At 42.3% G+C, this 25753-nt stretch overlaps 1 protein-coding gene across 1 annotated transcript; it reads right to left on the bottom strand.

Annotated features, from left to right (window-relative positions):
- Window positions 1–1186: 1186 nt before the first annotated feature.
- On the bottom strand, window positions 1187–1996 carry LOC310927274 (axonemal dynein light intermediate polypeptide 1-like; the record flags this gene model as incomplete). Its single annotated transcript, XM_083889569.1, has 1 exon — window positions 1187–1996. One exon carries the CDS (start codon window positions 1994–1996, stop codon window positions 1187–1189), a length of 810 nt encoding a protein of 269 aa, XP_083745695.1.
- Window positions 1997–25753: the final 23757 nt, after the last annotated feature.

The following is a 25753-nucleotide window of genomic DNA, read 5'->3' as shown; positions in this document are numbered from 1 at the left end:
CACTTGAGCTGCCTTGGCGCAGGTGCTCTCCGAGTGCTTTTCTAATTTGTTATATTTTAATTTCATGACTTTTTATTTTTGCTATCCACTTGGGGGTCCAAATTTTTTGCCAACTGTGACACAAGTATTGATAAAATCCTAAAGTTGATTGCACAACTGTGGCATCATGATTACTGTGAGAGACATTTCCAACAGCTTTAATTCCATTTTGTTTCCAAATCTGTAAATGCAATCATTGCTTGTTTCCAACCAAGATTTATTTTCCACATTATTCAGAATGTGCATTAATACAGTTGAATGGAAACAGACGGGGGATGATTTGTTTATCATGTGCACACATAAGCACTTGTTTACCGTCACCAATCGTGCAAGCCAGTCTTTAACAGCTGTTGTTTGAACACTTTTTCACTGCTGTTTTTATCTAAGTCTTCTGCAACTTTAGAGTAAAAAGAAATATAAAATGAATTTGGAGGTTTGATTACCAAGCTACAACAACATCAGGAGTACTGTGCCCACTTTTCTGACCTATTTCGTTTGTTAAATTTGATGCAGATGTTAATTTCCGTGGTCGAGCCTCCTGATAATAGAGACTTCAGTGTGCCATACTTGGATGCCACTAAACAAGTTACTCTATTGAAAGACAAAGTGCTTCAATCTCCTCTGGGTGTTCCAAGAGCCTTTAATTATTCATAGATTAATAGACTGTAAAAATGTGTGTCCCTAGACAACCACTTTATGTCCTATAACTCTACCTAGCCATTTTTCTTCAGCTGTGCACCGGAATAGTCTGAAGAAGATAGTGTGATTTTTTTTTTCATCAGTGGGATTTGCTCTCCCATTTGTTTTTTTTGTTTTTTTTTTAATTCACATTAAGATTTATGACATTACTGACAGAGGAAGTGGACTCGTCTGAAGATGGAAATGTAAAACAAACTTAACTAAAACATGGAGAGTTTAAAATTACAGACGTTCTCAGAAGATTGATTTCACTCATTACTAGGTTAGGGTTGAATTATTTGCCTCAGTCCGCTTGATTCATCGCCTGTAAAGCGTGCCACTTATAAAACTTTGTTGGACAAAACAAAACAATACAACAAGATTGTCCTGTTTGTTTTATGGCAGTTAGCATCTGTAAAGACGCGTTACTGCCTCCTTCTGGATTTAATCATCCATTACTGTGATCCTTTCAATCTTTTTCCTCACTGCCGACTAGGAACTCCATTTCTTCAATTGGAAACGGCTTCTCTATTTCATCTCTCTGGTCAATGATTTGCTGTTGGATTCTCTTTAGGAACGCTATCTTTGCTCGATAAGGCTTTTCCATCTGCTGCTGTTTTTGATTCTCAACCTTTTCATACGCCTCATATTTGGTCTTCTGCTTGCTCAGTTGCATCTTCAGCTCGCTAACCTCCGCCTCCATTCCAGTAATGTTTTTCTTGAGGTCAGTCGCACACTGCTCAGCCTCGCGTGCTTTCCTAATGCCGTAAATGATGCTGTTTTCAAACAGGGTTTGATAGGCAGCGACTGTCATGTTAATCTCCTCTCTGACACGTGCCAGCAGTTGTCCCCTCTCGGGACAGTCGAGAGTCACCTGTCGAAGTAGCTCGTCAAAGCACTGGGAGTAGATCTCCATCCGAATAGGGCAGATGCCTCTTTTTCTGGCCTGCTGTTCCTGAAGCCTTTGGGCAAAGATTTCCTCCAGGTCCACCACATCTAGTCTTCTACAAGGTGTATGGGACACCTGCTGCACCCATAATTTGCTGTCCCTGAACCATTTCTTGGGTGGAAACATGGTGTTCAGGATATCCTCAGCTTTCTGCTGACTGGTTTCTGCTTTGCATTTAGTAGGTGATGGAAAACGCCGAGACGGCCCAGGCTGCTGATCAGTGGTCCCACTAGCAGAGCCACCCTGTGCTAAATCAGTTCCGTGGTCTGTGCTGACCATGATTGGCATTTCATACCTCAGGAGGCTCATGGATTCGTCGGGCGGATTCATTGTGACCTACTGTGATAATACAGACTGTGATATCTTTTGTTCCTCGTGTTTTTCAGAGTCCTCTTCTTGTGATTCTACATAAATGTTAACGTATACACTTACGGAAAGTCCTTTGTAGTTCACACAAATGGAATAATGACTAATAGAGACATCCCTTTTCCAATTTACATTTAGATCAAAGGAGTAATGACATCATCATTATGACGCCTGATAAGCCTTTCATTTGACAAACATTGGAAAAAACACAGTTAGTAATTAACCGGAGGTAAAGAGCAAGAACAGAAGGTTTATGGACGTTGAATATCCCTTGTTTCCTCTTCTGTTTTGCTGTGGCGACCCCAAAGAGAGAAGCTGAAAGTGGTAGTAGGACAATATAAACCTTTTAACACCGATCCTGAAAATGTCCATCTGGATTTTTTTTGCTTATTTTAACCATAAAAGGACCCAATGTAACTAAATGCTTTTGTCCATTTTTCCAGAATAACTTCCAATATCGGGCCACACGATTGGCCTAGTGGAGTTTGCATGCTCTCCCAGTGTGTGCCTGGGTTTTTTTCCGAGTTCCTCCCACGCGCCAAGAACATGCAGATTTGGGGATTAGGTTAATTGATCACTCTCAATTGACCGTAGATGTGAGAGTGTGAGGGAATGGTTGTTTGTCTCTATATATGTGGCCCTGTGATGGACTGGCGAACTGTCCAGGTATAAGCTGAGATAAGCACAACTTCCCCCACACGACCCTACGGTGGAGGATAAAGCAGTAGATGATGGATGGATGGAACTTCCAATATCTGGCAGTTATTTACAATTTATTGCAAACAATTTAAAATGAGGAAAAACAAAACGGTTTATTTGGAAAAACACTGCAGTTGTAAATGAAGAACATTACGTGTTCAATTGTATGTGTTCAATTTGAAATTGGAACAGTTCATCCATCCATCCATTATCTACCACTTTATCCTCCACTAGAGGGTCACGGGAGGTGCTGTGCCTATCTCAGCTGCCATTGGGCGATTGGCAGGGTACACCCTGGACAGTTCGCCAGTCCATCACAGGGCCACAGTATGAAACATATTTCCAATCACATTTTTTTGTGCAAAAACAGGCCTCTCTCCTCTCTGGTGACAAAGACGATAGGCCAAAGGGCTGTGTAAAGAAATGCGCTGGCGCAAACCTGTCATCTGCGATACGCTCTGTGTTAAAGGGTTAAAAATGAACTGGGATAGCTCTACGTTTGAAACATTTCGAGCCATTTTACGATTTTTGAGGTGACGGCAACCTTGATCTTTAACATTTGACCACCGATAAAAGCTTTCCCTTGAGGCATTCTTGAGTTCACAAAAATATAATACCTCCGGTATTGTGTCATGAAAAAAAAACAAAAAACATTCATAGCATAGTGTGGGAAAAGGAGCATTCTTTTAATGTGGTAATAAGGTGTTTCCTATTTTTCCTTCTGCTAGGTCTGTGGGTAGTGTGTGTGTGCAGGCAGCATTTGAATTCTTAGCAGGTCTCAGTCATTTCTTGACCTTTATGGCACCTGTAGCAGAGCTCTAAGGAGAAAGCAAGCATTCTTCTTTCCCCCTGCAGACCAAAATGAAATCCAATTATCTTGTTTGAGCTTCCTCCTCTGGCACATCACTAAGCTGCTCAGACAGGCATACATGTTGCTCTTTTGCTGTCCAATGTGGGTTTTTTTTCTTCTTCCCTTTACACTGTAGATTCTTTCCTCTTCACTTGCACACAAACAGCACATGTAGAGACGCTGGGACTGTGTCACACGGGCCGATCACTGCAAAACCAAGGAAGGATATGATGAGCTTTAAGAATGTCCAAGGTTGTATGTTGGGTGTTTCACGTACAGAAATCGACATTCTCTTCTTGTGGATTCTCAGTTCAACCTCACCTTCCAGCCTTGAAGTAATTCCACTCATATTTTTTATTAGAAAACAGATGTTCAGTGTTTATATTCACATCCTCCATCAAGTTGAAAAAATAACACTGTTGAAACTTTATTTCAACAGAAAGATGGTACTTTTAACCTGTTTAAATGATCAATTCTTCACGCAGAGATACATTCTTCCAGCTTATTTCATGTGTAGAAACTGAAAACACCTAAATCAACAGCTAGATCATTAACTATCTGTATATTCTTGAATTACTTGAAGCTTTTTTTTCATCACAGTTTTAGTGCTTTTTAGACGAATGATGGATCAACTGCTGTGATTTAAAGCTCACATAGAGTGGTCCTCTTGCACATAAATGTTAGTTATGGAGGTCTACTTACATAAAAACAAGTTAATATATTATATTAACTTGGTTTTATGGTCAAAAACCTCCTAGTTGCTGTAAACGAGCCGATTGAAATCCTCTTTTCTGACGCTGTTCGTCAGCCGCGATGTTTCAGAGTGAACTTTCACCCCCAGAAGACAGAGGCTTGTGATTGGCCAGTACTATTCAGCACACCAGCTCTCAGAAGCGCAGCTCCCTACTCTGGAACGGTGGATGCACTGCTCCTGATTATCAAAACAATGTTTAAAAATAGCTTTGTCACGACTCCCAGCTGCAGTCCCTTTTATGACTTTGACCCGGAGTCAGACCTAGAGTCAGAAGACACTGTCGCTCGTGAAACACCTCCACAACGGACGTTATTGTTCTTCTGCGGTTCAATGTACGCAACCGGATGTGCCCGGACTAGTGCCCGGAGCAGGACGATCTGCTGTTCAGGAGAACCGCTGTTTACGTAACTATTACGGCATTTTCAGAGATCTCGTTAAGCCCCGAGATTACAATAAACACAGCGTTCTCAGCAATGGCTGAACTGTTTGTTTCGAACCTTCAGGGCTTCATAAACAAGGTAATGATGCTTATACACACCAAAAAAACAGCGTTAATAGGAACTTACCGGTCGAGTTCCGCTTTAAGGAACATAATATCCATGGTGCTCAAATCTTCAATCCTAGTGACTTTGAACACTTCTGTTTTCTTTGGCCAAGTGGTGAACGGTGCTCCAGCTCCTTTCTGTGTTGAGATTGCATCTTCTCCCGGAGGATGTCATCCATATGTGTTTTTGAAGGTGATGATGGTCACTGGCGTTATGCTCCTGTCAGTGCCCCCTACCACGGCAATGACATTTAATTTTGAGTGTGTCCCCAGGCATGGTTTAGTGGCTGCCCGCTGCTCCTGGTTCTCGTAGAGGATGGGTAAAATGCAGAGAAGGAGAAGAGAAGGATGATTAGGCTACTTTAACTCTTAAAGGGGGCTTATTGTATCCTATTTCTCCAAGTTGACCTAGTTCCCTGGTGTCCTAATGAACATGTCTGTGACATGCTTTGGTCAAAATACCATAAGGATGAAGCGCCACAGCAGTTCAATCACCCTGCCAAAACAGCCCTGTTCAAAACGCTCTGTTTAGTAGTATCTCTTAAAAAAAGAAAAAAAAAGCTTAAGGGACGGGAAATGACCACAGCCACAGAGGCTTCTGGGAGCTAACAGCAGTTAGCATTTGGAAAAGTGATCATTTTCAGGCTCTAGCAGGCACATTGCCGTCATATATAACATGTTTCCACTGGACAGATAAATCCTCTGAGGCTGGAAGTGGCTGTGTAGGACTCTGTGCTGCACTGTGGAGCCAAGAATAGAACTTTTCGCAGACTTCTGGTTTTCTCCATGAGACAACAATTCCAGGAATTTAGCACATTGTGAAGTCCCAGTGAGAACGGAAGTCAACATTGCGTGTTTTATCTCCTGTAGTTAGACTGAGGGCCACAAAAAAAATGACTGAGTCATCTTTTTTTCACACTTTGCCGACTGATAGGGCCTCCAGAGTCCCAAATATAAGGATTTTAAATGATTAAAAAGTTGATTTTGCATAATATTTCCCCTTTAAGTGAAATATCTCAACATCTACCCAGCAGTTTATGGGACTTTAACACACCATGCATGGCTGTTATATTCAAGCCCTTGTCAAAGGTGTTATCTAAATTGGAGAATAAAATGTTATAAAACGTTAATGTTAGCATGTCTTTGTTTTTCCCTAACAGATCAATTTCAATTTAAAATACCTCAAACTAAAATACTGTAATAATAACCTCAGTGCTACATTGTTGAATGTTGAATTGTCAGTGCTTTTAATAAATGCCTTGTAACTTCTGTGCAGCACAATAATTACAGTCACTGTTGGCTGAGAACACAAAACTAGACCCTGCTCTCACTCCTACCTGGGAACCAGAACTGTGGGTTCCCCTCTGCTGGTAACATTAGTGCAAAAACAATGGCTGATGAACACACATGAACGTTTGGATACTCATAATTCATAACTAGACTCATACTAACAAAAACAAAAGCTGAGATCATTACGGTACTGTATATCCTAACAATTTTTGAAGCTGAAACTTGGGAAGTCTGGAATTAAAAAAAATATTTGGCTGATATTTCTACTTTAATGCCATGCACGCAGATCTGTCTTCCATAAAAGCAGCTTCAACAAATGCACCTCGCCTGCACATCATCCTGAACTCCGAGCAAACAGCTGAATGTCAGAAGGTCACAGTGCACACCTGCCTCTGAAATGTAAAGCTCATATTGATCCCAAGAGATGCCACAGGGAATTGAATGTTTGATGGTGTGGTGCTGATGTTCACGTTTCACACCAAAACAAGATGCTGGAAAAGTAATGAGGTTACGAATGTAAGTTTTTTAACAGTATCTTTAACTTCACAACAAAAAAATGTCAGGTGGCACAACCAACTATTTATAAAAAAAATATTTGGCAACTATCCCTTAAGGTGTCTACACTAGATAAACATTATTTGTATCTTTTTTTCTTCTTTTTTTTAACAATAATTTAAGATTTCTGGTCTCTGAAGGTCGGGTTTTAAGCTTCCTTAACATCCAATTTTACATTTAAAGACAGGAAAATAATCACACAAATACACAAATTCATATATTCAGTATAATAACTACACACATTACATTTATAAACCATTTGGTCACTTTGACGTATCATTTATTGGTTTAAATTGGTTGCACCACTTGACAAATATTGGTTGCACCACCTGACCACATTAGTTATGACATGAAATATGCATTTTAATTTCAAATAGTAACATGTGTTTTAGACATCAATTAAACCTAACCCTAACCCATCAAAAACAATTCACATAACATTACATCTTTATGATGAGGATCGAGTACAATCGCGATGAAGTGCAGGGGATGTTAATAAAACGTGGTGACAGACTCTTAAAGAGCAGAGCTCATTTTTCATTGTTTTCACTCCATGTTCTCAATCTTTGTGTAGAAGACGCTTTAGCGCTGCAACTAAGGGAATAACAGATGCATCAGATGAGCTGATGTCTTTAGTTAACTGCTCAGAGAGAATGTTCTCTGGTGTGAAGTCAATGTCGCAGGGAGTTCATAATCTGCTCCGTATCCAGCCAAGTTTCGCTTTAGACGTTCCAGCGTTTAATAGTTGCTGTTCCACAGTGAACTTGCTGTGTTTCAGCCACCGAATTATCAGTTCATCCCTAAATATAACATCTTTATTGACAAGAACAATGTAACCGTAATAATGACATATTTGATGGTGTGACTTGAGTTTCAATCAGCACATGGACAAGGGGACGCTCGCCGATTACATGGGGGCGCAGCGGCCTTAATCCCCGGTTTAGAAAAATCTGTGGTGTATAAAAAAATAGATAATAATAAACTAATAAACATTCTAGAAGTGTTAACCCCTTATGAGAAAATGCTACAACAAGACGAGTACGTCGCCCGGACTGGCGTTACCGGGGCCCCATCCTGGAGCCAGGCCCGGGAGGGGGGCTCGCAGGCGAGCGCCTGGTGGCCGGGTCTTTGCCCACGAGACCCCGCCGGGCTCAGCCCGAAAGAGCGACGTGGGCGCCCTTTCAAGTGGGCCCACCACCCACATGAAGGGCCATAAGGGGCCGGTGCAATGTGATATGGGTGGCAGTCGTGGGCGGGGGCCCCGACGGCCCAATCGCGGGACAACAATCCTAGCTATGGGGACATGGAATGTCACCTCGCTGGGGGGGAAGGAGCCTGAACTTGTGCGGGAGGTGGAGCGATACCGACTAGAAATAGTCGGGCTCACCTCCACGCACAGTCTGGGCTCTGGAACCCAACTCCTTGAGAGAGGCTGGACTCTCTACTACTCTGGAGTTGCCCAAGGTGAGAGGCGGCGGGCTGGTGTGGGCTTGCTTATAGCTCCCCAGCTCAGCCGCCATGTGTTGGAGTTCTCCCCGCAGAGCGAAAGGGTCGCGTCCCTCCGCCTTCGGGTGGGGGGTAGGTCTCTCACTGTTGTTTCGGCTTACGGGCCGAACAGCAGTGCGGAGTACCCGGCCTTTTTGGAGTCCCTGGAAGGCGTACTGGAAAGTGCTCCAACCGGGGACTCCGTAGTTCTGTTGGGAGACTTCAATGCTCACGTGGGTAATGACAGTGTGACCTGGAGGGGCGTGATTGGGAGGAATGGCCTCCCCGATCTGAACCCGAGTGGTGTTTTGTTATTGGACTTCTGTGCTAGTCATGGTTTGTCCATAACAAACACCATGTTCAAGCATAAGGGTGTCCATCAGTGCACGTGGCACCAGGACACCCTAGGCCGGAGGTCAATGATCGACTTTGTGGTCGTGTCATCTGGCCTCCGACCGCATGTCTTGGACACTCGGGTGAAGAGAGGGGCTGAGCTGTCAACCGATCACCACCTGGTGGTGAGTTGGATCCGCTGGCGGGGGAGGAAGCTGGACAGACTTGGCAGGCCCAAGCGTGTTGTGAGGGTCTGTTGGGAACGCCTGGTGGAATCACCTGTCAGGGAGGTCTTCAACTCCCACCTCCGGGAGAGCTTTGACCAGATCCCGAGGGAAGCTGGAGATATTGAGTCAGAGTGGACCATGTTCTCCACTTCCATTGTGGACGCGGCTGTTCGAAGCTGCGGCCGTAAGGTCTCCGGTGCCTGTCGTGGCGGCAATCCCCGAACCCGGTGGTGGACGCCGGAAGTAAGGGATGCTGTCAAGCTGAAGAAGGAGTCCTATCGAGCCTGGTTGGTTCGAGGGACTCCTGAGGCAGCTGACAGGTACCGACAGACCAAGCGGACGGCGGCCCGAGCAGTCGCAGAAGCAAAAACTCGGGTCTGGGAAAAGTTCGGGGAGGCCATGGAGGAGGACTACCGGTCGGCCTCGAAGAGATTCTGGCAAACTGTCCGGCGCCTCAGGAGGGGGAAGCAGTACTCCGCCAACACTGTCTACAGTGGGGGTGGGGAGCTGTTGATCTCGACTGGGGACATCGTTGGGCGGTGGAAGGAATACTTCGAGGATCTCCTCAATCCCACTGACACGCATTCCCCAGAGGAAGCAGAGGCTTGGGACTCAGGGGTCGACTCATCCATTACCCAAGCTGAAGTCACTGAGGTGGTTAGGAAGCTGCCCAGTGGCAAGGCACCGGGAGTGGATGAGATCCGACCTGAGTACCTTAAGTCTCTGGATGCTGTAGGGCTGTCCTGGTTGACACGTCTCTGCAGCATTGCGTGGCGGTTGGGGACAGTGCCTCTGGAATGGCAGACCGGGGTGGTGGTCCCTCTTTTTAAAAAGGGGGATCGGAGGGTGTGTTCCAACTATCGGGGGATCACACTCCTCAGCCTCCCGGGGAAAGTCTATTCCAGGGTACTGGAGAGGAGAGTTCGGCCGATAGTCGAACCTCGGATTCAAGAGGAACAATGCGGCTTTCGTCCTGGCCGTGGAACACTGGACCAGCTCTATACCCTTCGCAGGGTGCTCGAGGGTTCATGGGAGTTTGCTCAACCAGTCCACATGTGTTTTGTGGACTTGGAGAAGGCTTTCGACCGTGTCCCTCGTGGCATTCTGTGGGGGGTGCTCCGGGAGTATGGGGTCGGGGGCCCTTTGCTAAGGGCCGTGCGGTCCCTGTACGACCGGAGCAGGAGCTTGGTTCGCATCGCCGGCAGTAAGTCAGACTTGTTCCCAGTGCATGTCGGACTCCGGCAGGGCTGCCCTTTGTCACCGGTTCTGTTCATTATTTTTATGGACAGAATTTCTAGGCACAGCCGGGGGCCGGAAGGGGTCCAGTTCGGGAGCGGTTGGATTCCATCTCTGCTCTTTGCAGATGATGTGGTCTTGATGGCTCCTACGAACCAGGAACTCCAGAATGCGCTGGGGCGGTTTGCAGCCGAGTGTGAAGCGGCGGGGATGAGAATTAGCACCTCTAAGTCCGAGGCCATGGTTCTCGACCGGAAAAAGGTGGCTTGCTCCCTCCGGGTCAGTGGAGAGATCCTGCCTCAGGTGGAGGAGTTTAAGTATCTGGGGGTCTTGTTCACGAGTGAGGGAAGGATGGAGCGTGAGATTGACAGGCGGATCGGTGCAGCGGCCGCAGTAATGCGGTCGTTGTATCGGTCCGTTGTGGTAAAGAAGGAGCTGAGCCGAAAGGCAAAGCTCTCGATTTACCGGTCAATCTACGTTCCTACCCTCACCTATGGTCATGAGCTTTGGGTTTTGACCGAAAGAACAAGATCCCGGATACAAGCGGCTGAAATGAGTTTTCTCCGCAGGGTGGCGGAGCGCTCCCTTAGAGATAGGGTGAGGAGCTCTCTCACCCGGGAGGAGCTCGGAGTAGAGCCGCTGCTCCTCCACATCGAGAGGAGCCAGCTGAGGTGGCTCGGGCATCTGAATCGGATGCCCCCTGGACGCCTCCCTCGGGAGGTGTTCCGGGCATGTCCCACCGGGAGGAGACCCAGAGGAAGACCCAGGACACGCTGGAGTGACTACGTCACCCGGCTGGCCTGGGAACGCCTTGGGGTCCCCCCGGAAGAGCTGGAGGAAGTGTCCTGCGAGAGGGAGGTCTGGGCGTCCCTTCTCAGACTGCTGCCCCCGCGACCCGGCCCCGGATAAGCGGTGGAAAATGGATGGATGGATGGATGGATTCTAGAAGTGTCATGGATAACCTTAGAGCTTTGAATAGCATTATATAGTCACATTACCTGCAGTTGTTCCTCCTGATTAACGGTTGTGCCACCTGACGATTGCAACTAAACTCAAATGAAACGGCTTCTGTTTGGATGAAGCATTATTTTCTACCTTTGTCATGAAGGTCACACGGAACACTTTTTTAAGAAATAGAGTTTTATGATAAAATATTTTTTTTCTAGTTTTACATTGGTTTATATTAGTTTTCCACCTGACATGGAAAGTGTATTTTTCTCAGTATTTGACAGAGATCTACAAACCTTTGAATTTACTGAAAAATGTATGGAAATGAATAGGTTTTATAGAAGAAAGTGATGTCATGAAAAGTTTACATTTTGTTTTTTTATATAATGGACTTGAACTTTTTCCTAATCTGTTCCAGAATGGAGACCCAACATGGTTGACCTCGAGGCGGTGCTTGGTAGACGTTCTGGACAACTTTGACGAACTCTGAACACCAACTGTCAGAAGACGATGAGTATGGTGATATTTGTTATTGTTGTTTGCGTCATTGTTGTTGACGTTTACTTTCGTCTACAGTCGCCTCTTCCCTGATCTGGTCGGTGACTCCCACTGAACAAGAAGAACCTACAGTGGTGAGTATATCAGATTCCTTTGGACATCAGTGTCAGTTTGATGCTGCTTTTCAGTTTTGTTTTTCCTAATCTGTTCCAGAATGGAGACCAAAGGCTTGGTGGACTTCTGACGTCCTGGACGACTTCGAGGAACATTGAACACCGACTGTCAGAAGAGGATGAGTATGGTGCTCGTCGTTGTTTTTGTTTGGGTCAATGTTGTTGACGTCTGCTTTTGTCTGCTTTCGTCTACAGTCACCTCTTCCCTGAACACCCCCCCCCCCTCATTCTGGTTTGGTGGACTCCCATTACATAAGAAGAACCTACAGTGGTGAGTATATCAGACTCCTTTTGAAATAAATCACAGTTTGATGCTGCTTTTCAGTTTCCTAAAAAACCCCTCCTTTTCAGGATCTTTTCCGCTGCTTTCAGGATCTCATCTCGGTGCTGTAGGTTGTTGTGGGAGGCGTTTTCCTCCATTGCTCCTTTTTCCTCTTTGATATCAGTGAACTGGGGTAACTTCTACCTGTGCCATGTATCCAGTGGGCTTGTCTCCCATGTTCACTTTCACGACAGCGTGGTCCTCAATCTCATCAGACGGCGAGTCTCTCCACAAGAATCCATGCATGTAGACTTCTTGTTCTTCCAGCCACACTGAATTGTGTATCTTGGTGATGTCACCCTCCCTGAATCTGAGGAGAACCGCTCTAATGGGGTTGAGGGCATCTGGGTCTTTCTCAGCAGAGGCCACCATCTCGTCAGCGGCCTTCTCGGCATCTGAACCTGGAGGTCTTACGTGTCCCAGGGGATCGTCATCATCCACGTCCAGGGTGGGTTCGGCCGGTTTGGTCCCCATCTCTGGCCCGGAATCCTCATCCACCTCTGGCTTGGCGTCATCTTCAGTCTCTGCCTCAACCTCTAGTTCAGGCTATGTCTTGACCCCAGGCTCCAGTTCTGGTTCTACCTCGGCCTCTGGTTTTGTGGAGGTTGGTGTGTGACGGTGTGTCCACTCATCGTTCCTACTGCCACCGTTCTTTTGTTCCTGCGAGCGTGTCCACTCATCCATCAGCTCCTCCTTATCTTCTCCCAACAACAAAAAGAGTCCATTTCTCTCTTCCGTGCGGTCGATAATTTAGTACTCACAGCGTTTCTGAGTTTATCAAGTTTTCTACTTGCGACCTCCTGCTCCCAGTATTCCCGCGGTATTTTCTCTTTACCGAGTGCCTCAGTCTCGTCAAAGGTTGACTTAAACTCTGTTATGAGGGAGTCTGTCTGGCCCTGTTTGTGTAAACCACAGCGTTTCTACTGTGGTGTGGTACTTTCGTATAGTGGTGTTTTTCTTTGCCAGGGTGACGCCCTGTCGCCTCTTAAATTCATCCTCATCTAATCTGTTCTAGAACAGAGACCCAACATGGTCGACCTCGAGACGGTGTTTGGTGGACTTTCTGGTCTACAGTCGCCTCTTCCCTGATCTGGTCGGTGACTCCCACTGCACAAGAAGAACCTACAGTGGTGAGTATATCAGATTCCTTTGGACATCAGTGACAGTTTGATGCTGCTTTTCAGTTTTGTTTTTCCTAATCTGTTCCAGAATGGAGACCAAAGGCTTGGTGGACTTCTGACGTCCTGGACAACTTTGAACATCTGAACACCGACTGTCAGAAGAAGATGAGTATTGTTACTTGTTTGCTGCTGCTCTCGTTTCTTTTCATTATTTAGTTTTTCAGTTTTTTTTAAGTGTACAAAAATCACTATAGTCACAAAGCACTGAATACGGTTCAAACACAGGTTGTTTTTTGATATATAAACAGACTCAGGGTTCACGTTTGTTTCATTTTTGAAATTAAATGTTTGGTGTGGTTTAAAAACAATGAAAGGATTTCAAAGGTGTGTGTAGAGGGGCCCCTCAAGTCAAACAGGTTTGGGTCCATTGATTTGTGTTATTGGTTTTATTTTTGGTGTTTGTACAAATGAGGTTTACAAAGGTTTTTACTCTGAACTTCTTTCATAAAACATGTGGTAGTATGTCCTGTGAGTGTCAAATGTGCGGTGTTGAAAACAAGGTTTTGCCAGAGTTGAAAGGTTTTTTTTAACTGTGGTGTTTGACTTAGCACTGTGCTGTATATAAAGGTTTGTGTCTTTTTGGTTTGGTGTGAGGTTTTTCCTGGTGTGCATCAAAAGGTTCAAACTACAAAGTGGTTTCATCAAATCTAAAAGCTCTCAGGTTTTGGTCTTCAAGACAAAAGGTGTCAATGGTGTGTTTTTACTTTCTGGGTTTTTCTCTGGGTAAACCAACTTAAAATGGCTGAAAGCTGAATGAAATGGTTTTGATAACATTCAAACAGGTTTGATCTGTGTGGTGTACTTTGGTTATTTTTGGTGTTTGTACAAACCCGGTTTAGAAAAAACAACTTAAAGCCGTTTTGCTCAATGGGATTTATCATCTCAAAGGTATTTTGGTTTAAGGTTGCTTACTTTTGGTGTTTGATTACATGGCGTACTGAGGGGCTTTGGTTTGAGTGTCAAATGTGTGGTATTTAAAGTTTTAAACACAAGAGGGCGCTGGTATGGGACAAAGTGGGGTAAATGCCACTGCGCTGTATAGTGTTTGTATTTTGGTGTGAGGTTTTTCCTGCTGTGCATAAAAAGGTGAACTACTTTGGAATCAAGGACCCAACATGGCTTCAATCTCCAAGTTCCAAAGATGGTGAGTAAACCAGACTCCTCCTCTGATATGAGACACTGATGTTTGCTGCTGCTTTAGTTTTTGTTGTTTTCATATCTGTTCCAGAATCAAGACCCGACATGGACCTTGTGATGGAACGGTCACGCTTGGTGGACGTCCAGGACAACTTTGACCAACTCTCTGAACTCTGATTGGACGGAACTCTCAAAACGTGACGGCGAAACAAAAATCTGCTCACAAGGACGGACAAACTGGAATCATGGCTTGGAAATGCAAAAGTAACTTTCTGGACAACTTTGTCAACACGATGATGCAGCAAATGGAGGAATTGATTCACCTCAGTGAATCTACTCTTGGAAAATGGATGGATCTGCATGATGATCTTTGAGGAAATGGGATCAGTGGATTCAAAACCTGGAGGAACGGAACACAAGAATCTGAAAAAACCCCAACATGAACTGCACAAAATGGCCTCCTTGTGGTCGTCCAACCAAAACCACTGACTAACAAAAGTTACCTCCTCTTGTCCTTTCTGTCCTCCTCCCATTCCCCCCCAACCGGTCGAGGCAGACGGCCGCACACTTTGAGTCTGGTTCTGCCAGAGATTTCTTCCTGTTAAAAGGGAGTTTTTTCTCTCCACTTATGCCACGATTGCTTGCTCATTGTGTGAATTGTTGGGTTTCTCTTCTCTCTAATATTATGAATGATTAAAAAAAAGAAAAAAAAAAGGAGTGCAAGTCCGACTGTCACCTCCACGTGGTGCACTCTGGGTAACGCTAACGACGGCGGCAAACGATAAGTTTACCAGGACATTTGTGACTTATTTGAAATGTTGATCTTTTTGAGTAAATGTTAATGTGTAGAAGGTGTTTGAATGTTTGTTTGTCGTCGTTGTGACGATAAAGTCAAGTTAATTTTCACTTCATGTGTTTTCATGTGTCCAGAAACGGCAGCAAAACATGGACTGGATTTCACAGACTGGACTTGATGTGGTTTCCCTGTGAGTCGACAAACTCATATTTATTTCCTTGCTGTCCTTTTATTGCTTTCCTTTTCTCTTTCCTTCCATTCTTTTTCATGTCTTTCAGCCCTTTCTTTTCGCCATTGCTCATATATTTTCATTCTTTTTTCTTTCCTCCATCCCTACTTTCATCCCTGTGTTCTCTCCTTCTCTAATGGACTTTATTGCTTCCTTCCTTTTTCTGATTAAATGAGGTTTTAGTCCAACCAGCAGGGGGCGTCACAGCCACTTCAGCCTCAGTGGGTGAAGCTGAGTCTTTTTTCTTTTCCATTTCTAATTCACAGTGTAAGTGTGGTTTAAAGCCAACAGGGTTTATGAAGAATAAGTTCTTGTTTTTATTGTTATTTAAAGCTAACTGTATTTTCTTCTCTGTATTGTTTTATTGCGTTGAAGAAAAGAGCCTGTGATTATTTGACTTTAATTTCTACTTAACCTTTATAGGTTTCTTTGATGCCGTTTTGTTTCTTTTCTGCTTTGTGTTGATGTTTTTTCCATCTTGAATCTTTTGTGTTAAATAAATAAGTCACTTATTTGAAGTCTCTGGCTCTTTCACTCACACTCACTCTGCTGAACTGGCTGAACAAATGTGTGCCACAGTCTGGCCCTCGGTGAAACTCTGTATGGCCTGAACCCTGAATGTTTTCTCATGTTATTTATGGGCTGGCAGTGACTTAAACACACATCTGTGTTTATCACACGTTGTTTGTTTGCTAATGACTTTGCTAATTTTCCTCACATTCCAACAATTCAGCAGCTTTGAATAAATTTTTCATCTACACGTTATGTCAGCTTTGTCCACTGGAGTTCAGGTTTTTGCAGTTCTGTTTTATGATGAATTATTTATGGCCTGGCAGGGTCTTAAACATAAAAAACTGTTTCCCTCACAAAAGTTACTATTTATTTCACCGGTTTAGCAGCTCTAAATCGTGTCCACCAGAGGGCAGTTTCAACATGTAAACACATTTCAAGATCCTCTTCACCACCTACAAATCCTTCTTACCTTCAGACCCCCTAAATCGCCCCATTCACTCACACCGAACACGCTGCACCGTCAAACATCTGTGTAGCCCCAGTTAAGCCCCTAAATAAAATATATAATAAAATATATAATATAGATATATGTTTTTTTGAAGTTAAACATTTAAAAAGTTCAAGTAGCCATTCTGTTCCAATCCAATCCCTGTGTGTGTGTGAGTGAGAATGGAATAGGTGAGGGCGGGTCGCTACGGTAAATGTGGAGCTTCGGGCGCTGTCCGTGGTGCTGAAAGGCTGCTTTGTTAGATGAGTGTGTGACTTTTTTTTTCTTTTTTTTCCTCTACATGTAAAGTGACTTTTGTGATAGAGGAGGGAAGTGTGATGGAGCCTTGAGGGATTCTGGACTCATCACCAGGCTCGCTTCTCCTCGGCCTCAAATCTCCACGGACCTGAAACACAAGGAAAAGCAGCTGAAGCCACTTTCACTCATGACAATCCATCATTATTGAGTCACTGTGATGAAAGGAAGAAACTGTAGGGATGTTTTTAAGGTAGAACGTTAGCTGAAAGGATGTTGTCGATGAATTCGTTCTTCATTGATGAAGCAGAGCATGAGAGAGAATAGATCAAAGCAGGAGAAACATCTTCTACATACGTAGAGTAAGATTAGAAGTAAGAGGAAGATTCTATTGAATAATATCTCAAATATCCAATGCCTTACCTGAACATTACTGGGCTCAGAGATGGAGAAGCTGGTCTCCTGAAAGTTGCTGCCATCTGCTGGTTTACCAGACAACGCCAGATCGGTCCTGCTGGATCTCAGTGCAGCATTTGATACGATAGATCCTGCTACATAGACTAGAACAAGATGTTGTGATTAGAGGATCTGCACTTGTCTGGTTCAAGTCCTATTTATGGGACAGATTTCAGTTTGTTAGTGTTAACGAGGACTACTCCATATTCACTAAGGTCAACTACGGAGTTCCTCAGGGTTCCGTGCTCGGACCTATACTTTTTACCCTGTACATGCTGCCATTAGGCAACATTATCAGGAAACACAACATAGATTTCCATTGTTATGCAGACGACACCCAGCTATATGTATCTGTACGACCGGACGACCCAAACCCATCTATTAAACTCCAGGATTGTCTCATAGACATACAAACGTGGATGACTCGGAACTTTCTGATGCTTAACACAGAACAAACTGAGGTCATGGTCCTTGGGCCAAAAGATATAAGAGCACCACTTTCAAGTGGAGCTCTAAACCGAGGCAGTAACACTTCAGTCCACTGCACTACAGTAAGGAACCTAGGAGTCCTGTTTGACCAGGGTTTATCACTGGATGAACACATTAAGCATATATGTAGAACAGCCTTCTTCCACCTTCGCAACATTAAGACAATTAGAAATATTATATCACGACAAGACTCTGAGAAATTTATCCACACCTTTATAACCTCTAGGCTGGATTACTGTAACTCCTTACTGTCTGGATGTCCTAGTAAGTCCCTGAGAAGCCTTCAACTTGTCCAGAACGCAGCAGCACCGATTCTGACTGGAACCAGACGACGTGATTATACAACTCCTGTCTTGGCTTCTCTTCACTGGCTCCCAGTGAAAAGTAGAATAGATTTTAAAATACTTCTACTCACATACAAGGCAATGAATAATCAGGCACCTTCTTATATTTGTGACTTAATCACTTTATATCAACCCAATAGACCCTGAACTCAGGTCTACTGGTTATTCCAAAATAACTAGAAGTAGAATCGGTGGTAGAACATTTATCTACCAGGCTCCTCTCCTGTGGAACCAACTTCTGCTTTCAGTCAGACAGTCTGACTCTGTCTCTGCCTTTAAGGTGAGACTGAAAACCTACCTCTTTAACATAGACTATAGTCGAAGCTAGATCAGGTATGTCCTGATTAGAATAGTCTATCTTATGCTGCCATAGGCTTAGACTGCTGGGGGAATTTCCCATCATGCACTTAGAATGAGCACACAGACTTTGCACGAGCCGCACTTTCTCTAGCCCGTCCTCGATTTCTCAACCCTCACCACTTACCCGATGTCCCCCCATGACATGTAGACCACAAATCCACATGTAGACCATAAATCCACATGTAGCACATAAATCCACATGTAGACCATAAATCCACATGTAGACCATAAATCCACATGTAGCACATACATCCACATGTAGACCCTCTCTAACTGATGTTTAATCTCTTACAGTTCTGCTGACACCAGTGAACGACATGAGGTCAGGACAGGAAAGAGGACTCCGTCATCTTCAAGTCTCTGACCACAACAGCCTTCACTACAGGCTGTGACAGATGATCCTGGCATTTAAAGACTTTTCACTTTTTATTCTTTGTCATTGTGTATTGTATGTTTTTGGTAACATCTACTGCACGTCTGTCCATCCAGGGAGTGGATCCCTCACCTGTGGTTCTCCCTGAGGTTTCTACCTTTTTCCCTGTTACAAGAGTTTTTTCACTGGTAGTTTTTCCTGACCCTGGTCGAAGGTCTAAGGACAGAGGATGTTACCAACCCTGTGAAGTCCCTGAGACAAACTATGTTTTGTAAACTGTGGGCTATACAAAAAATTAGGGGTGTGACGAGATCTCGTGCCACAAGATCTCGCGAGATTAAACTTGACGATATTTCTCGTCGCGGTAAAAAACTGTCCCACGAGATTTGTGACCTAAAGAAGGAGAAGGAAAAGAAGAATTTTTGTTTCAATTTGTGGAAGAAGTTTATTAAAAGCTCATCCTTACATCAGGGTTTGCCCAGTGTATTATAAGCCTGGCGGTTCGCCAGCGTTGCTTGTTTATTTATTTAAAATAGATTTTTTTTATACACCTCGGCTTTTTCTATACCAGGGAACAAGAGCGCACGTTCCCCCATGTAATCAGCGCAGCGCACGCTTGTCCAGGTGCCAATTGAAACCCAAGTCACACTATCAAGTCCGTCATTATTACGGTTACATCGTTCTTGTCAATAAAGATGTTTTATTTAGGGATGCACCGATAATTCGGCGGTCGAAACAGAGCTAGAACACTGTGGAACAGCACCTGTTAAATGCTGGAAAGTCTCTGCACAAAAGCGAAACTTGGCTGCATACGGAGCAGATTATGAACTCCCTGTGATATTCACTTCACAGCAGAGAACATTCTCTCTCTTTGAGCAGTTATCAAAAGAGATCAGCTCATCTGATGCATCTGTTATTCCCTTAATTGCAGCGTTAAAGCGTCTTCTTTCACAAAGATTAAGACCACGGAGTGAAAACGATGAAAAGTGCGCTCTGCTCTTCAGAGTCTGTCACCGGCGTTTCAATCAGATCTACACGGATCACCTGCACTTCATCGTGACTGTACTCCATCATCGTCATAAAGATCATTATTCGTATGTGGGGATAAAACACGTAGAGAAATTATCCAGTCTGCTTTGGAAGAGACCGCTTGGAGACGCAGAAGCGCAGAGTGAGGAACGGCGCAGGAGAGGGAGAAGGGAACAGCGCAGGGGCGGTGCGCAGAAATAAAAGGGCCGTTTGTCTGCACCAGATGAGGCAGATGAGGGGGCACTACCACTTTTATATTTATGTTGCTTTATTTTACTTTTAAATGTAACCATTGCATGGCTTGTTTTAAGATTCAATGGCCTATTACTTAATTGATATTTAACTTAAGTGAAAAAAATCTATTATTTATTTAATTTCAAGAGTGTCTTTTTGCAAGACTCTTTAGTTGGTGTTTAAGTATTGTTAATAAATGTCTTACAATAACACATAATAGTCATAATTAAACATTTCCAGTGAACTTTTAATTTAAATTTTTTCTACAAAAAAAACGCCGTCGGCCGCCAGTGGGCCAGAGAGGTACCACCTGGCTTAGCCGGTTTTCTGGGGGAAACCCTGCTTACATCATGCATGTAAAGAGTTATACATTTCAAAATGCATGTGCAACTTGTTTAAATAAATCTGTTGGTCCAGTCATATATATTGTATTGTAATTTTCTCAAAATCTCGTCTCGTCTCGTTCTCGTGAACCCAATATCGTGTCTCGTCTCGTCTCGTGAGCTGAGTGTATCGTCACACCCTTACAAAAAATGATTGATTGATTGATTGATTTAACAGAAAAAAAACAAAAGTATCTTGGAATGTCTTGAAAATTGTACACAGTCATAGTCAACGACACCCTGAACAAGAATCCGTTGAAAATATTTGCATATCTCTTAAGGAATATTTTTAATGAATTTTGGAAAATCAGGAAAGCGATCCATGCACTTAGGCAGTGACTTAACTTTTGATGTTTTTGGTTTGTTTTTAAAGCATTAAAGCTGCAGGAGTTCATCCATGTCGCCCAGTCACTGGAAACAAACGTTTGGACACCATGGATCACACAGCAGGAAATCAGGTGAGACGGAGGAAACGATCCATTTGCCCTGATGCACTTAGTGACTTGGCTTTTTTTTCAAAAAATACCCCAAAAGTATCTTGGAATGTCTTGAAATTGTACACAGTCATAGTCAAGCATGCCCTGAACAAGAATCCGTTGAAAATATTTGCATATCTCTTGAGGAATATTTTTAATGAATTTTTGAAAATCAGTAAAGCGATCCATGCACTTGGACATTCCAAGTATGTTGGAATGTCTTGAAATTGTACTCAGTCATAGTCAACGACGCCCTAAACAAGAATCCGTTGAAAATATTTGCATATCTCTTAAGGAATATTTTTAATGAATTTTTGAAAATCAGGAAAGCGATCTATGCACTTAGGCAGTGACTTAACTTTTGATGTTTTTGGTTTGTTTTTAAAGCATTAAAGCTGCAGGAGTTCATCCATGTCGTCCAGTCACTGGAAACAAACGTTTGGACACCGTCGATCACACAGCAGGAAATCAGGTGAGACGGAGGAAACGATCCATTTGCCCTGATGCACTTAGTGACTTGACTTTTTCTTCAAAAAAGACCCCAAAAGTATCTTGGAATGTTTTGAAATTTTACACAGTCATAGTCAAGCATGCCCTGAACAAGAATCCGTTGAAAAGATTTGCATATCTCTTGAAGAATATTTTTAATGAATTTTTGAAAATCAGGAAAGCGATCCATGCACTTGGACATTCCAAGTATGTTGGAATGTCTTGAAATTGTACTCAGTCATAGTCAACGACGCCCTGAACAAGAATCCGTTGAAAATATTTGCATATCTCTTGAAGAATATTTTTAATTAATTTTTGAAAATCAGGAAAGCGATCCATGCACTTGGACATTCCAAGTATGTTGGAATGTCTTGAAATTGTACTCAGTCATAGTCAACGACGCCCTGAACAAGAATCCGTTGAAAATATTTGCATATCTCTTGAAGAATATTTTTAATGAGTTTTTGAAAATCAGGAAAGCGATCCATGCACTTAGACACTCCAAGTATGTTGGAATGTCTTGAAATTGTACTCAGTCATAGTCAACGACGCCCTGAACAAGGATCCATTGAAAATATTTGCATATCTCTCAAGGAATATTTTTAATCTATTTTTGAAAATCAGGAAAGCGATCCATGCACTTAGGCAGTGACTTAACTTTTTATTCAAAAAAGACCCCAAAAGTATCTTGGAATGTCTTGAAATTGTACACAGTCGTAGTCAAGCATGCCCTGAAGAAGAATCCATTGAAAATATTTGCATATCGCTTAAGGAATATTTTTAATGAATTTTTGAAAATCAGGAAAGCGATCCATGCACTTAGGCAGTGACTTAACTTTTTCGTCAAAAAAGACCCCAAAAGTATCTTGGAATGACTTGAAATTGTACACAGTCATAGTCAAGCATGCCCTGAACAAGAATCCGTTGAATATATTTGCATATCTCTTGAAGAATATTTTTAATTAATTTTTAAAAATCCGGAAAGCGATCCATGCACTTGGACATTCCAAGTATGTTGGAATGTCTTGAAATTGTACTCAGTCATAGTCAACGACGCCCTGAACAAGAATCCATTGAAATTATTTGCATATCGCTTAAGGAATATTTTTAATGAATTTTTGAAAATCAGGAAAACGATCCATGCACTTAGGCAGTGACTTAACTTTTTCGTCAAACAAGACCCCAAAAGTATCTTGGAATGACTTGAAATTGTACACAGTCATAGTCAAGCATGCCCTGAACAAGAATCCGTTGAATATATTTGCATATCTCTTGAAGAATATTTTTGATTAATTTTTGAAAATCCGGAAAGCGATCCATGCACTTGGACATTCCAAGTATGTTGGAATGTCTTGAAATTGTACTCAGTCATAGTCAACGACGCCCTGAACAAGAATCCATTGAAAATATTTGCATATCGCTTAAGGAATATTTTTAATGAATTTTTGAAAATCAGGAAAGCGATCCAAGCACTTAGGCAGTGACTTAACTTTTTCGTCAAAAAAGACCCCAAAAGTATCTTGGAATGTCTTGAAATTGTACACAGTCATAGTCAACGACGCCCTGAACAAGATTCTGTTGAAAATATTTGCATATCTCTTGAAGAATATTTTTTGTTAATTTTTGAAAATCCAGAAAGCGATCCATGCACTTGGACATTCCAAGTATGTTGGAATGTCTTGAAATTGTACTCAGTCATAGTCAACGACGCCCTGAACAAGAATCCATTGAAAATATTTGCATATCGCTTAAGGAATATTTTTAATGAATTTTTGAAAATCAGGAAAGCGATCCAAGCACTTAGGCAGTGACTTAACTTTTTCGTCAAAAAAGACCCCAAAAGTATCTTGGAATGTCTTGAAATTGTACACAGTCATAGTCAAGCATACACTGAACAAGAATCCGTTGAATATATTTGCATATCTCTTGAAGAATATTTTTAATGAACTTTTGAAAATCAGGAAAGCGATCCATGCACTTGGACATTCCAAGAATGTTGGAATGTCTTGAAATTGTACTCAGTCATAGTCAACGACGCCCTGAACAAGAATCCGTTGAAAATATTTGCATATCGCTTAAGAAATATTTTTAATGAATTTTTGAAAATGAGGAAAGTCTGTTTTCTTAGGCAGTGACTTAACTTTTTCGTCAAAAAAGACCCCAAAAGTATCTTGGAATGTCTTGAAATTGTACACAGTCATAGTCAAGCATGCCCTGAACAAGAATCCGTTGAATATATTTGCATATCTCTTGAAGAATATTTTTAATGAATTTTTGAAAATGAGGAAAGTCTGTGCACTTAGGCAGTGACTTAACTTTTTATTCAAAAAAGACCCCAAAAGTATCTTGGAATGTCTTGAAATTGTACACAGTCATAGTCAAGCATACACTGAACCAGAATCCGTTGAATATATTTGCATATCTCTTGAAGAATATTTTTAATGAACTTTTGAAAATCAGAAAAGCGATCCATGCACTTGGACATTCCAAGTATGTTGGAATGTCTTGAAATTGTACTCAGTCATAGTCAACGACGCCCTGAACAAGAATCCATTGAAAATATTTGCATATCTCTTAAGGAATATTTTTAATGAATTTTTGAAAATGAGGAAAGTCTGTGCACTTAGGCAGTGACTCAACTTTTTATTCAAAAAAGACCCCAAAAGTATCTTGGAATGTCTTGAAATTGTACAGCTGTGTCCCACTTACATTCTTAACCTCATTTATTTCATTACCAAATTTGTACGGTAATTATCATGCATCCAAAATGTACAAAAGGTGAATAACGTATAGTTTACCAAAGCTGTGTTGTACAAAGCATGTAAATGTCTTGTAAATCACCTTAAATACATTCAAAATGCAGCAGCTCAGCTTCTAACCAGAAATAGTGAAAGATCCCACATCATGCTGATTTTATGTTCTTTTCACATACCCCTAAATTTCCACGTTTTCACTTTTAAAGTTATTCATATACAAACCCAGCGCTGTGTCTCCAAACTCTTCTGTGTTGGAGTTACTCACTCAGAAACAGACTGTTGTGATTTAATGATCTAAAAAAAATAATAAAAAAAATAAAACTACGAAGGCAACGCAGCTGCGGTAAAAAAGACTGCAGATCAATCATTTAGTCAGCAAATGAAATAAAAAGATAAAGGAAGCTGCAGGTCTGCTGAGAGCGGAGGTAAGTCTGCTGCTTCTCTGTCACACGATCACTCTGCCTATTATAATCTAACTGTTTGCATACATTGATGCTGCAGACTTCATGTCCCCAACTCTACTATTCAAAGACAACTAAACTGGAACTCGTGAGCATTTCTGAACAAGACGTTGGGTTTCATCAGGTTTATTGCACTTCTTTTGATTTAAAAATATCAAAGTCAAGTTTATAAACTAACTTAAATTGCATTCATTCAGTCACTAATCAAGATGCACCACTAAGAGCTGTGCTACGTTGTTAATATGGACGCAACTGTTGTGAATTGCAAAGCAATACATTTTTAAACATAAAATGTTATTAATCACAACTCTTGAACTGATGTGATTTTTATATCTGTGAAAGGTGATCTAAATAAACTTTGACTTGCTTACTTACTGTCCGTGACCGTCCACAGGCTAAGAGAGTAAAGTCCAATTTGTTTGCAGCAAAAACAAAATCAACATTATTTTTATGTTAATTTCATCAAATTTCAATACCTTAATAAGGTGCCATTTTTGCCCCAGAGCATGCTAACAGGAATAACCCAACTTGCCCTCTATTTTTCTTTTTTTTTTCCACATTAAAATAATTTGAGACAAAATGAGGAACAGTTCTTTACCTTTATAGTGTGAGAGTGACGTAGGCAACTGTGCTTCTGCTGGATCAGACAGTTAAAAATGTTTAGTGCCCTCGAGATAAAAGATAAACAACCTGCATTAATAATGCATCATTAAGTTTTATTCTTGACTCACTGAAAGTTGACATTTTGGAGATATGACATTTTCACTGTCTTGCTTTAACTGAATCAACCTTGTGTATCCACATACAGCATATCACTTGTTTACATGCAAATGTGATTCACAGATAATATGAATTAAAGGCCCATTTTTATTTATCGCATAAAAATATTGTTCTGTTTTGCTCTTGTTGCCTTGGAATCACATGTTTTATTAACTTGTGCAGTGCCTGTAGGAAGTATGTATTCCTATAGTGCAGGGGTCTCAAACTGGCCGGCTGGGGGCCACATGCGGCCCCCCAATCGATTACATGTGGCCCCCCACTTAATATCATGTTATAATGAAAACATGGCCCACAACCTCACCGTCTTTTAAACACAGTGTGTAGCTGAGGCACAGCTGCCAGCGAGGTGATGGAATATAATATATGTTTGATAGCAATATTTTTATAAAAAAAATAATAAGACATTTGGTCATAATTACAAATGGCAGTGGCTGAAACGGCTCCTGGCACGAATTATGATGCAGTATTGAACAGTTGAGGGTCAGTGAACAGCTGGTTTTTTTCCCCCCACTTTTTGTTCTCTAGGCCGGCCCCCTCTTGACCAGAATATATGCGCATTGGCCTGCAGGTCATTTGAGT

This window comes from Microchirus variegatus (assembly GCF_963457635.1).
Source record: "Microchirus variegatus genome assembly, chromosome: 5".
NCBI lineage: Eukaryota > Metazoa > Chordata > Actinopteri > Pleuronectiformes > Soleidae > Microchirus > Microchirus variegatus.
The sequence above is the reverse complement of the archived record's forward strand: the minus strand, read 5'-3'. Positions and strand labels throughout refer to the sequence as shown.